Source organism: Neopsephotus bourkii, unplaced genomic scaffold, assembly GCF_033783945.1.
Source record: "Neopsephotus bourkii isolate Nb327-2 ecotype Australia unplaced genomic scaffold, CSIRO-AGI_Nbou_v1 NB_1493, whole genome shotgun sequence".
Taxonomy (NCBI): Eukaryota; Metazoa; Chordata; class Aves; order Psittaciformes; family Psittacidae; genus Neopsephotus; species Neopsephotus bourkii.
This window is the reverse complement of record NW_026901969.1, coordinates 399,229-414,184: the sequence shown is the minus strand read 5'-3', so window position 1 is coordinate 414,184 and position 14,956 is coordinate 399,229. Positions and strand designations below refer to the sequence as shown.

Below are 14,956 nucleotides of genomic sequence, written 5' to 3'. Positions count from 1 at the left end.
AGTTCAGACTAACTGAAAAAACTTCTGCTTGATTATTACCATTGAATACCTCTCTGCCTTGAGTAAGAAGCAGTATCATAAACTTTGCTATATTAAAGAATTAAGTAGCTTGCTTCACTGAGGTTTTTCCTAAACGGAGTTTCCTCAGTAAGTGATAAAATTGACTTACCTTCATTTGGTGAAGTTTTCAATTTTGTACAGATGCCATGTACATCTCCATAGCATTCCTGTATTTTATGCAGTGCATCTGCAGCTCGAAGTTCCATGAGAGAACGGAGCTCTGCAAGAGTAACTCCAAAATCTCCATGATTAGCTTCTTTTACAGCGTTTTTTACGCCACTATATGCAACCGAGTTGTTTGCCATATCACCCATGATGCGTACAGTCTTTAGTGTAGACAGTTGCCAGTAAGGAACAAGATTTCAACTTAAAATATTTCCAAAAGGAAAATAAATCCTTTGGGTATGAAGACAAGTCAGGAGAGCAGACACATCACCCAAGTAAGAGACCCCATCTGGAGAGGTATCTTTGAGGTTGTCCCATGGCGCATTCTGTTCCCGAAGCCAAATGGCATGTACAGTCTAGGGAAAGAATAAATATACATTTAGTTACAGAACAGCTATTCTGAAATGCATGGTAACACAACCCTCATCTTCACACTGAAATTACGGAACAAACTGCTGCCTAAGGACAATTTCTTCATATTTCCTATAACATTTTTAGTTAGCATTCAGCTAGGAAGAGTGACAAGGCATAAAATGGATGTTGCCCACTTTCTGAAATCATGAAGTTATTAGAACAGCTGTTGCCTTGCTGTTTTCCATTTTGCTTGATGATAAACCAAAGATCTGTAACAAAAGGAAACCTTTAAGAATGCCTGGAAGTAAATATGTTTCCACAGAAATGGAGTTTGGAGTATTCACCACTGATGTCACATAGGGTAAAGCACACGCTCAACTTAAAGATCACAACTTCTCAACGAAGCTTTCACCTCAGAGTTTAGGATGACCAAGCCTTTTTTTGTTCCCACAAATTCATTTATACACACCTCAAGGAAAACAGTTTCAACACTAAGTTAGCCCATGCATTAAGTACTTTTGTAGTGTAAGTAGGGGTATACCTTTAAGCAGACCTAGGTCTTACTGTTAATTTTCATGTCCAAACAGTTTTAGCCCCACTCCAGCCTATTTCATCACCAGTCAAACCGCTCACAGTATCTGCACTTAATTCTTTGAACAGAGGGGAAAATTGCACACCACCACCTTCCTACAGAAGGGATAAGGAGATTAAGAGCAGCTCTTCTGTCTGATTATCAGAGCACTGTAGCTGAGAAATTAACAACTACCCACAGGATTCTTGGCCTACACAGGCACTCGTTATTTAATTCCCACTTGGCTGACACATCTTGCACATACCCATGTATCTACACAACAGAATCGTGAATGCACAACCACTTCATGCCTATATAAACATCTGTTGTGCGCAAAAGACAAGCTTGATCAGGTACGTCACCTTTAGCAACTTAATGGATACAGTGAGCACAAGTAACAATATATTCCCCCATGAAACATTATGACTGCCAGGCTCAGATGAACAGTAATTTGGACACTTCGGGCTCAACAAGACCCTCGGGTATTATATGTTTAGATTAAGGCAAACAGTTACCACTGACTGCAGCACTGCTTTATGAAGGTAAAGAATCCAATAGCAAGGAATAGATCTCTGGCTATTGCTCTACCAGGTTAGGGGACTGGTTCAGCTGGACCACTGTGTCTATATCGAGCTCCAGCTATAAAGCACCTAATTACTAGAAAGTCTCTGCTCTCCACTCTGGAAACAACCAGCTTCAGCTATAGCAAATCTACAATTTTAAGCACCATGCCACAGTACTGCGTTTGCACTGAAGACAACCACTGATGCTGAAAGACCCTGAAGTGATGTCACTCGACCACAAGTGACAGTCCCATCTCCAGCAGAACTACAACCACTCTTCCTATCACTAGGAGAATCTGAGAAAAACTGTCTACAGCTGTTTTCTGGAAAGAAACAAAAAACAGTCATAATAAAGCAGTCAATACTTAACACACACAAAACTTCAACACCCTGTATCATCATCAAGGTACCTGATTTAAAACTTAAATCTTCATTGTTTACTGTTATTTGCAAAAAAATAATTCAACAGTTGAAGAATCCATGACAATGGTGCTCACCTGCATGCTAAGATGCAGTTTGGATTAATATACATTCTTTGTCTGACTATAACATGTTCTGCTAGAGTGTCCTGTAAGTGAAGAAATTCACGCAAATGAGTTCTCTCTAAGGCCAAACCATGTTTTCATCTAATGCCTGAAAGCTGAATGCTCTTGACCAACTAGTACCCCCGGAGAATTTCTCAACTGGTATCTGATCATAGCTATGACAGCATAACAAGAAGCAGACAAGGCAAATGAGTTTGTGTAACTATAGAGAAGATGCTGCAGCTGCTAATTAGGTAAAATAGACCAAGGAGAATGCCCTACAACTAATTACATCAAACTTGATCCATTTTAATTAAGAAAAGCTCTGGTTAAGCCCTCACTTGAGGTCCAAATACACCAAGTGCAGAAGTGAGGTTAAGAAAAGCTACAGCTCTAGTCACTGCTTACCTGGCACTCAAAAGCTTTGAAACTGAATATTGAGCCAGGGCATGCCTTGCTGTCATATGCAAATAATTTTAAGAGCAGTAACATTGCTCAATCATAGCTCTCGCCGTGCTCGTGCTCCATAATCTCTATACTGAGTTCTATCATCTCTATGCATCTAGATCAATTTTTGTTAAGACACAATACTCCAGTAATGAGCTATTAACAGTTTATCCTGAAAGGGGTTCTCAGATGTTCTGAAGTACCTCAGTGGTGTCTTAACATACCAACATGCCTTCAGGGCTCAGATAGAAGTTCAGTAAGTTTACATTAACACTACAGAAACAGCATGGTTCTGCAGATCAGGTCTACTAGTGTTACAGACTGTCATTCATTAGAGTCAAGAAATAGCTGTGGAAAATAGACAGAAACAGTGTGAAGACACTTAAAATTCTGAATAATGAGCAAGAACAGTTTTGCTCCATGTTATGAAAACTTGGTTAAACATTAGCAATTGTTACAGCAAATCAGACCAGAAAGAATCTGCTCCAGTAGCTCATTTTTTTACCAGGCATTGCAATAGACAGTACAAAACCCTCAGCACATGGGTACAGAATGGACTTACCTTAACATCATTTCTTTCCTGATTCCTAAAGAGAAACCTTGCTACAATTTTGAGAAATATCCTTAATGCAGGTTAAATGTCAAAATCTTGCAACATGCATTCGTTTCCTGTTACAGCAAGTTCCAACAGCCCACTTTTGTAACAAAGTAGTGATGCATAATGCAACTATAAACAGTGAAATTAAAGTGTCATGAAAGAATCATAGAATCATTTAGGCTGGAAAAGATCTGCAAGATCATCAAGTCCAACCTCTACCCCAGGACTGCTGAGTCCACCACTAAACCATGTCACTAAGGAACTTAATCTACGTGGTTTTTGAACACTTCCAGGGAAAGCGTATTTTAAGCTACATAGATCATCTAATATTTGTCTCTTCAAGTACTGGAATATTTTTTCTTGTTTTGATCAGTGTTCCAGATCTCAACTCAATTCTTAAAGCAGTCATTTGAGATACATCATCCAAGTAGCATGAGCTTCGAAGCAATATAGCTAAAAGTGACTCACCTCAAACTTGCAATCTGCTAGTATCTCAAACTTTTAAATTCAAGAAACAGTTATCAAACTGCAAGTCACTTATACACTATTGCTGAAGTTCCAGTTTAAAGTTTAATTCAGTTGAAGTTATGTTAGTGTCCAGATTAAAAAAACCTGCACACAAAATGTCTGTTGTACGTTAGGCACATGAACTTTCGGATAATCCTTTGTTTGTGCATAATTGAGACTAGGAACAACTTTAAAGCTGTTTTCTGTCACACTCAAATGGCTATAAATCCTGCAGTGCAGAGGCACCTTACAGTAGCAGCATATACTCTCACAGATAGAATTCAGATACTTGCAAATTCTCTCTGAAAAGACCCTGCTGCTCTATGACAGTAATTGCTTCACCAACAGATCATGTCATTGTGGCTGCCCATGAAGAATACTGCATCTTAAATTCCTTATCCAAATCATATTAATATTCATTGCTAAGTGAATATGCTTTGTTACTAAAGACAATAATTCAAAACCATAACCCATGAAATAAAGGTTAGATAATTTTGCCAGTGTCATAAATCTAACAGCCTCATGAACCTCTGCAGTTGGCCTGGAAAAGGGACAAGCTCTAAACACAAGTCTACTTACAGAGATGTATGAAGAGACTAGAGTACAATTCAGTTAATGCTACCAGAACATACTATGTTAATCAAGCCCGAAGTAGCCATAACACGTTTCTTAGCATTCTTAAAACAACACTCTACGTATAAACCCATGTTAATCCCCTGCCCCACCCAAACAGAAGCCCTGAACATTAAATATGCAAACAAAAAGGACTCCAGAAATAGTCCTTCACAGCTGAAATTATTTATTAATTAGTAATTTAATATTTAGTAATTCCTTCTATTTGAAAGAAAGCAATAATCTGCATTCTACATTCATTAGAAACTAAGGCTTCCTTGAAGTGACAGCTTGCAGTGGCCATTAACTGACAATCAAATGTGAACAGCAGAGCTCAAGTGTTGCATAATTACTACTGCCCAGATACACAGAACCTAGCATACCTTAGACCCCTATGCAAGCCTTTCCTGTTATTGAACTTGCACTTAATACTTGCTTCACCAACCTATGGGAAATGTGTTTTAATATTAAGAAAATTAAATCTTAAAATACTTGAGCAAACTCAGACATCAAGAGCCAAAGTTCCAGCTATCATACATCCTGTGTCATTCAATTTAATTTATACATCTGCTTGCATACTATGCATTCAGATATTAAGCATTAGCTGTACTAGCATTTGACCTTCAACAACACTAAAGCTGGTTGCTGCAATATAGGAAAAGGCTTGCAAAGTGATTATCTCAGGAAAGCCTTCGTTTAATCACATTAGTTCAATGAAGACTAGACAGATCTGCATACCAAGAGGCTGCAGTGATAAAAACTGTCCCCATATGTTTCAGCTGCCATGCTATTTTAACCTGTTTCAAAAGAGCTTTCAAGGCACTGAAAAATATGCCTTTGTATACTTTAGCTCGAAACCCATAGCACTCTTACGTTCCACTGCTTCAAGCCATCAAATCACGTTTCCTTGTGGTGAAGAGAAGGAAGTTATCTGTAATATTATGGAAAGTACCTGTAACTGAGGAAAGTGACCTGGAAATCACACTGAAGAAGTCTGAGGTCTTCTGCTACAGAGGTCAGTTTTATGACTTTAAAAGACTTTTCAAGTCAAAAATCTACTTGAAATACTACAGACACCTACTTGAAATACTACAGAAACTCACCAGATGTTTCACAATAAGTATGAATGAATGCTAAAAAACCCCAAAAGTTCATATAGAACCATATGCATTTACAGGTCACTATCCCCTGTTAAAATGCACCTAACTGAGCAGGAGCTAAATAATTTCAGTGGCATGCTGTTGTCTTGGTGCCAGCATCTCAGAAAAATGGCTTATGAAAAGACAAATACAAGTAGATCAAACAGCTAAGAGCGAGGGGGCACAATCATGGAAGACACTCCACAACATAAAGTTTTTAATACATCACTTTCAGCCTTAAATGTGCCCAACAGCACTGTAATGACAAGTTACCTTTATTACAGCTCCTGTGTTATAAACAGTACATTCATCAAAGGTGACAGGTTGCTGAGTTTTCAAAGAGAAATCTGACTTCATTCTGAAGCTTAATCTCCTGGGAGGCAGATGTACTTGCTTAACTGAAATAAAAACTGGCTGCTGTTCCTAGACTCTGCAGTGCCTGCAAACACTGGTATTTATCCCACTTAATCTAAAGGATCGTTGCTGACTACTGTGATTGACACTTGTGTAGTAGCAGTTTCATCCAATGATAGTTTCTTTGCTTCAAGACTCCAAATTATTTCTTTTTGAAATGATGGCTAACAAATTAGACTGCCATAGGCTGAAGTCAACTGGGTGGTTTAAATTAGCAACATTCATGCAAAGGATTCCCGCATCACTTCCCTCCTATCTTGGCAGCAGCAAAGGAAAATTTTAACACTCTTGAAGGTGAATTATTAGGGAAGGAAGAACATGACCTTCTCTTATGAAGCAGCTTGCTCACAGCCTCTGCAAGAAGCCTGGCAAGCAAGCAGACATTATCTTATACCATCAACCAACTGCACAGGCCTGTATTGCCCTGCCTTGTCCAAGCCATGGCCCTTCCACACTCACAAGCCGGTCAACTCTGACTAAGTGACAGCTGGATTAAGAAACAAGATTCAAAAAGTGCGGTATCGAATAGTCTGAGTAGAAAAACGATCTTAATCAAAAGCTTAAACTAACCATTAGCTTTCTGAATTTAAGGTATTTTAACTTGAATATAACAGAATTAAATAGATACTAGAGACTGATCCAACAAGTAGGGCTTTAGAAAAATCTGTGTAGACTTTCAACGAACATCAGACTTTGAGACATACTAGAAAGCCCTCGAGAATAAAAAAACAGCGCAATCATCATTACAGAAGGAGTCAAGCATCCCCTGTATTTAAAATACTATGCTTTCACATTCTCCTATTTCGTATTACAATGCCGAGTTGTCCACAAGAAGCCAGACACTTCAAGACAAAAATCCATGCAGAAGAGCCAAGTTTTTAACTAGTAAAAACACTTTACCAGAAGTAGCAGTTACTCATTTCAGGTATCCATTAACAGAGCAACGCCTTGAAGGGTCTTTGTGCAGTCCACAGGTCTGATCAACACCCAGACAGCTTTTCCCTTCACCACCTGCAGGCCCTGAAACTTCTTTTTTAGCAGCTTCCTTTACTAGGCTCATCTACTTTTTGCTCTGCAATGACACTGTACTAAAACTAAAAAGCCAAACTTGACAGGCCTTCTTGTAATACCAGGTAATTCCAGGTTAAGACTATAATCCCAGAGAAAAAAAGATTTAACTTCTAGACATGACTCTGTCCCATTCAGCATTGTAGCTAGTGTGTTCAAGTACCTAAGATGCATCCAACTGTGTGTCAGCTGCCTCAGGTAACTTGAGTAGAGGTGCCAAAATTTGGACTAAGGCAGCTGATGGCTGAAGGCAAGCCTGAGACATCAAATGCAAGGTGAAAAAAAAACAACCCCAAACCAAACACAAACAAACAACAAACCACCAGCAGAACACCACTTGCCCAAAACTCATCAATATTTTCCTTTACTTCAGTTGCATTAAGTCCTAAATAAGATGACTGAGGATTTACAGTCTCTTAATCCTGCACATTTCGAACTAAAAATATTTGCAATAATTATGCTGTAAAGCAAGTTATATTAACAGGTCTGTCTTATTAATAACTTCATATATAACCTTAAAAGTAGATACTTTTGTGTGTGTGTGTGTGTGTGTGTGTGTGTGTGTGTGTGTGTGTGTGTGCGCGCAGTAAAGTCAACCACTGACAAATATTCACATTAACAAGTTCAGGAACAACTTCCCACACTTTTCTCATCAACATTTATCAAAAACATTGTCAAAATTATAATACAGGAAGATAAATTATTTTTAATAGAAGAGAGGGTACCTATGATTATACATCATAGGATTACAACAGATTTTACCTGCATTCCCAAATTACAAGATGCACTCTAGTCACAAAACCTGAAAAAGCATGTGTTAAATGAGGCATAATGACATTGTTATATGAAGCTAAGTTTCAAATAAAGTGAGATGGTACCAAATTCCATCCAACAGAGCTGAAAAATGGATTTCTGGATTTCGCTCACTTGTAGCTTTTCAGGCTTAGTGCATGCCTGTAAGCAATGCATCCAGCTGGTCAGTTCTGATGATAATTATTGACTCAGAGCAAAACAGTAGCTGATCTCCTTATAAGTTATTCCCACAGGTATGTTACTTGTTTTGAGAAATCTATCTTTTTTCACAAAGCCTCTAATTTTTGCTGCTTCTCCTTAGCCCTGCTCCCGACGCCTTTTGGGCTAAACACACGTTTCATGTTATTTCTATTTTTACTTCCAATTCCCACAATACCAAGCACATCACTGAAATTGCTCTAAGCAGTCTGAGCAATGAGTTTCTTCCCATGTCATCAGATACTAAGTAGACTAGTGGATTTATTTTTTTTTTCTTCTGAAGCTCCAAGTCAACTTCAGGAGATCTTAACACCAGAAACCTTGTTTAACAACATGTTGCACCATTTAAATTAAAACACGTTCAAGTTACCAGCATTTACCATATCATCCCGAGTTGAACAGACCCCCAACTTTCTTTCGGGAAGTATTCTTCGATGTTAATATCCATTTAAGCAGATCAGTAACAAAACTGGGAGGAGTGCCTGACACCCCACAGTGCTGTGCTGTCATTCAGAAGGATCGAGGCAGGCTGGAGAGATGGACAGGGAGGAACATTTTGAAACTCAAAAAAGGCAAGTGCAGTGTCCTGCACCTGCGAAGGAATAACCCTATGTACCACTGCAGGCTGGGGGCTGACCCACTGGGAAATAGCTCTCTGGCTAAGGACCTGGGGGTACTGGTAGACAACAAGCTGTCCATGAGCCAGCCACGGGCTGCATTAGGAAGAGCGCTGCCAGCAGGTCGAGGAACGTAATCCTCCTTCTACTACTCCCTCACCCTGGTGGGGCCTCACCTGGAGTACTGTGCCCTGTGTTGGGCTCCCCAGTACAAGAGGGACTGAAGCAAGTCCGGCAAAGGGCTACTAGAATGATTAAGGGTCTCAAGCATCTCTGATATGAGGAAAGGCTGAAGTAGCCAGGTCTGCTCAGCCTAGAGAAGGCTCGGGTGTATGCGTGTGTGTATGCACACGTGTCTGATCCCTGTGTATTAGGGAGGATGTCAAGAGGATGGGACCAGACTCTATTTAGTGGTGCCAGGCAACAGGACAAGAAGCAATGGGCATAAAGTAAAACACAGCGAGTTCCACATGAACATAAGGAAGAACTTCTTTACTGTGAGGGTGACTGAGCATTGGAACAGACTGCCCATAGAGGTTGTGGAGTCTTCTTCCCTGGAGCCATCTGGACACAATCCTGAGCAATGGGCTCTAGGTGACCCTGCTTGAGAACATAGACTGGATGATCCCTGGTGGTCTCCCTTCCAACCTCAACTATTCTGTAATTCTGTGGTATGCTTTTGACTGTTAACTATACTTCCTGATATCAAAGAGGTGCCAAAAGCTCTTTAGAGCTATAAGCCTTTGGGCAAAGGGCAGAAGTCCACCCCTATCCAGTTCTTTTTGTATTCAGGAAACCTCAAGAAAAATTCTTAAAGCTATTAGGAAATATTTATGCCTAATGAGATTAAGCCTAAGTACTTGCATAAAACCACTCTGCAAATGACTGACTCATTTCTATTAGGGCAGTAAAACTAACTTAGTAGAGTTAAGTTCTAAGAGGCTTTTTTGCTACCTTGCACTAGCTTACTGCTATGCAGAAATGGCACTATGAAATATTCTATATGCTCATTGAACTATAAATGCATAATATATAAATAGCAATAGTTATGTGGTAAATCCTCTGCGATCCTCAGAATCACCATCCCTACCAAGCAATGGTTTGGAAAGTTTAAAAGTAAAACAAAAAAAAACAGTTCTAGTCAGGTACCTCAATAAGTACATACTATGCTGCTAAATTTCGTATTTGTTTTGTCCTTTTGTGGCCAAAGTTAAGAAGCTTCCCTCTGGTGTTGTAATGCACCAGTTTAAGAGCCTTCATCTTCAGATTCTTCAAAAGCCCTCTGGCAATACAAGAATACAGTTTATTCTGAACCTTAAACCTTTAAAAAAGCCTTACTTCTTGAAAAATATGTAATTTGAAAGCTATGGTAGCTTCCCCTGCACATCATATTTGTCTCTGCCTACCAGACACAGAATCACAGGTTAGGGTTGGATACACCAAGTTAACTAAAGGCTAAGGACTCCAGAAAACAAACTCTTTCAAAACCTGCAATTACATTTGGCATCCTCTGGTTCTAAGGAGCCAAAGCTTTTTGGTTGGTTGATTTGTCTTTCTTTTTAATGCAAATATCCTAACTAGTCTACATTGAAGTAGCTCTTTCAGAACTACTGCACCAGTTTGGTACTCCTGCTGGTGGTGGCAATAGGATGATCAGGGGGGTTTGTTGGTTTTGGTCGTTTGGTTTGTAATCTCAACACTTGAATTTGAGAATCCATGGCATTTCAAGAAACACAGGTGTGGGATCTCTTACAACTTTCTGCACTGATTATGCTGATCATTCCTTTAGCTCTTTTTGATAAATTTTGCGAGCTTAGCTCAGTAATCCATTCAAGGGGGCTCCTGTTTCTAGTACAGCGTTAAGTAGGATCTTCAGTAAGTTAAGAATCATGGTCTTCTCTGTTTTGCCCATTTAGTGAGGCTACATACTGTTTTATCCTTCAGGCACATCTCCAGTTTTAAAACTGGTCCTTCTGTGTGATTATACTTTTTGATCTTTCTGAAATCTGACACCTACTTAAAGGCTAAATTATCATGCTGTCTTCACTGTCCTGCTCTTTTAGGTACTCCTTTTAAAGAACTTTCTCATTTATGCAGGGTTGGTTGGTTGGTTGGTTGCTTGCTTGCTTTTTTTCTTGTTTTTTTTTTTTTTTTGAGGTTTTTTTTATCAATTTTTTTTTATTTTGATTTTCATACATTTAAGCATTTCTGCAATATAGTTATTGGTACCTGTCCATAGAATGATGCTGAATTAAATGCTGTGCCATCAGCATGAGTTACATGACAATCGCTGGTCCACCATTCAATATGAACTAATAAATTCTTCACATGCCAGTTTGTTTCTTTATCATAGTTAGGGAGTGTGTAAGCACTACCAGTAGACAGGATTTGCAAAGCTGAGATTCTCCCCATAGCACTTCATAAATCTAACAAAGGAAGCAGCAAGTCTGTCATACCTGCAGGCCACCAAAGGTACGGCTGTGCTATAGTGTCTAGGCTTAAGACTCTCACCCACAGAGGTCCTGAAGCAGCTCTCATTATTTGATACTAACAACAGTGCATACACCTATCACCCTTACCCTTTTGCACTGGGAGAAGCCACCTACATTAATTGGCAACTGCGCTAATGAAGCAGTAGACTATGCAAAAGCCTGCTGTCGCAACAATCACACAGAAACCCTAGGGCTTGGAACAGTAACTTCTTATGTGCCTTTTTACTCTTCTTTACATCACATCAGCCACTGAAAGACAACACTTCGCTCTGGGGTGTGCTCTAAGTCCATCTCTCCTAAGACACACAGCACTCCAATCAGTTTTAGCACCCCTTCCTTAACTAATCCTTTTGCCACTGCTCTTGCCTTCTCCCTGCACTTCCATGATGTTTACGAACAGATAGGGTTTTTTTGACAATAATGTAATCTCCCCATCCAGAGAGATCCAAGGAGACAGAAAGCACCATGCATGTTCTCAGGTCTCCACTTCCCACTAGCTGCAACTGTAGTGATTGCATTTCACTCCTCTACAGTCCAACAATGGGCTACTCACAGCAGCCTGGTGCAGAAAGCAATAATCCAAAAAGCATTTCCACTTCCAAAGCCACAAGATAGAGCTATAATATTTAGACCTATCAGAGTTTGTACTGGTTGAACAAATTACTACAACAGATTCCCAGAAGTTTTCCCCACAGGATGCTGAACAGCTGACCTATTTGTAGAAGTCATAGAGGCAATGCGGACGTGTCAACTGAAAGAGCACACATCCAGCTAATGCTGGGAGCATCTTCATCATGGAACTATGCTCCTCGCACTTTTAAGATAACATTAATTTCCATTCAAGGAAAGGTTCATCTTCCCTTAATTATTTCAAGTAAAATGACAGACCACTAAACAAATCACATGATACATCAATTTACTGGTTAAGGCCAGACACTGTTTAAACCGAACAGCAAATTCAGCAGATCGTCAAACTGCAGCTCAAGCAGATTTAGTAAGTTTAATTAATTTCTTAGTTTTAGTAGGTTATTTAATAATTGCTTTATAATCCGGCTATACATGATTAACAACTGCAGCTTCATTTCTAAAGTCTTCAGGTGTGAAGATCTGTACTCTTTAGGTTTCTGAGAGCACCAGGACATCAGTTGCACGATTAATTCGCTAGAAAAAAAAGTGACTGCAGCAAAGACTGCAAATGAATCTGTGCTCCATGACAGTATTTAAAAATCCTTTTCTACCCTGTAAAGGAAATCCCTCCCCTACTTTCCCATAAATTTGAGGATGGTTGTGCTTCCACTCTGAGCAGTAAGCTTTCAAATTTGGAGGTGAACTAGGCGTCTATTTAGTTCTGGCACAAAGCTTATTCCTCTGCGTATGTAAGACCATGCCTTGAAAGACTTCAGAGCAACCAGCCAGACCTATTCAGTGCTGAGGATCAGGTATTTGCTTTCCTCACACCCCTGCCCCACTGAAGCACAAGGCTATCAGAAATAACGTGGCAAGCCATCAGGCACTGATGCCTAGAGCACAACTACCATGAGTGCACATAGTGCAGTGTCAGACTCCTGCTAAGGCAGCTTGAATCCTCAGCAGTACTTCCTAGTGCTTAGTTCAGTAGAGGGAATATTCCTTTTTCCAAAAGACTATACCTGAATTAGGAGCCTACTGTCATTAGTCCAACTGCACCTCACCCTCAGGGCCAAGAGCCCTCCAATCCATTCTGTCTACAGATCATTATTCTGACTCAGCTAAATCAGACCTATTTTGTTCCTTCTACATAATGCTACTTCCCACGAGTGTTTATTTAACAGCGGCACATAGTAACACTCCACAGTTTCTGCAGTCAGGTTGTTTTTAGCAATAGCATACAGTGTCTTTGAAAAAAGGAAACTGGGAAGGGAAGTATCAGCTCCCTGATAAACTCAGGTGATAAACTTCAAACAACCTGCTGAACTGTTGAATTTGTGCATATTAGACTAACTCCAACCGGCCACTGCTGAAGGCACAAACTCCTTTACAAAACAAGACTTTTATGTCCAGCGTAAGGTTTCCAACAAACTTCCTCAAAAGGCCACTGCAATTACATGTCTGACTGTAGCACGCCTCAGCTCAGCATGAGGTGTGCTGAGCCAAGTAGGGGCTCACAAACCAGCCCTGATAAGTCAAAAACTAATTACATTTTTTTATCTAACACCTGTAGCTCACAAGTTTTCACTACTGCAACAAACGGGTAAAATGGAGTAAAGCCAAAAGCTTCCTCTAGCCTGAGGCTAGCAAGACTTGGGGAAATTACTGCTTCCCCATTGGAGGGCAGTAACTGTGAAGAACAGAGTATCACAAAATAAGAGCGACAGCATTGTGAAACAAAAGATAGCAGGAACTACCAAAACTCCAACAGTAATGGACTCAAGACTTTCTAGAGGTAGCCTAGGAAGATGCATGGAAGTTTCCGCCTCTGCCTCCTAGTGCTCTAGTTTCCTAAGCAGTCTCCTGTATCCCTGGATAGCACCACTTGGTTTCTCAGCACCTTCAATAGACTCTTTAGCTTGAAGGACTGGTAGCAGTCTCCATTTCTAATGGAGAAGAGAAAGCATACTTTCTCTTCTAGCAGCTGTGCTAGAACTGTTCTCCAAAGAGCTGCTTATTATTTCAGTTCCATTAAGAATGACTTATTTCAGTTCTCAAGGGAAGCACAAGAAGCAGCCATCTGATAACCTTTATAATTAGGGATTACTTCAGTAGTGTTTCCAAAAACCTACCCAAGGTAGGCAAGACTTAAAAAATACCTGCTTCAAGTATGAAGTCTGCTAGTAACTACTAGCAGACTTGTTTTTCACACTTTCAGATTTCCTAAGTTCTCTCTAGGCAAGGCACCAAAAACTGCTAAAAAAGTGAAACCTCTAAGTCCTACACCTTCAAAAACAACCATATGCCTCACTTCAAAGTAATCTTATGAATTTGACTCAATTAAGTTATTAATGTGCATATTCCAGTCTGTACACTGTGTCAAGCAGGTTGACAATATCTACTATGGTCTCTAACCTATGTTCAGTTAAATTCTTAGTTTGATTCCAGTTCCAACATTTGACAAAATTTTTTTCTGTTCCCTCCTTTCCTGGAATAAAGGAGTGCTTTAAGAAAGACACAAAGTTATACCAACAGAATTCTGAATATCCTTCATATGTTTAACATTCACGAGTATAGTAATGCAGAGTGCTTCCAGTTCACCTTCAGAACAAACATGGATTTACACTGAACAATTATGTGTAGTTTTGTATTTTGCACTTGCAGATTCGATACCAGAAGCCGGTAGCTTTCTCTAGACTATTAACAGCAAGTTGATTCTTGGTGTGCTACACTCCTGCTACAGAAATCCTTCCCTCTAACCAAAACAGCATTAAGTGGTAGTTGGATTTTTTGAAGGGGGAGCAGTTTCTTAGATTATTGGTATTTGAACACAGTTTAAAGCAGTCACCTAACTAGAAGAACTCAGCAATGTAATCAAGCAATATACGGTCAAAATTCAGAATCCAACTAAGTGTTAAGGAAAAACAGTATTAAGACAGTTACACAGCTGTCTAACAAAACAATAATCTAGCTTGAGGCACAATGCTTTACGCACATAATTATGACTAGACAGCTTTTGAGACAGTTTCTTCCTTAAAACTGAAAAAAAAATAAATAAAATAGGTACTTACTAAAACATTACTTTGTTGTTGAGCAATTATAAAAATAAGCTGTTAGCTGTCAAAAGTAGTTTTCATGTAGCAAATATTAAAACAACTGCCTCACAGTTCAAAATTGCTCAAAGAAA

The 14,956-nt window shown here is 39.5% G+C and overlaps 1 protein-coding gene across 12 annotated transcripts in view; it reads right to left on the bottom strand.

The window, feature by feature from the left end:
• ATP2B1 (ATPase plasma membrane Ca2+ transporting 1) overlaps window positions 1-14,956 on the bottom strand; it is a 65,210-nt gene that overhangs the window by 34,303 nt on the left and 15,951 nt on the right. For all 12 annotated transcript variants that reach the window (XM_061369323.1, XM_061369324.1, XM_061369325.1 and 9 more), the window contains one exon: window positions 170-581. In XM_061369323.1, the coding sequence (XP_061225307.1) occupies window positions 170-374 (205 nt within the window). In that variant the 5' untranslated portion in view covers window positions 375-581. The remainder of the gene's footprint in view (window positions 1-169; window positions 582-14,956) is intronic.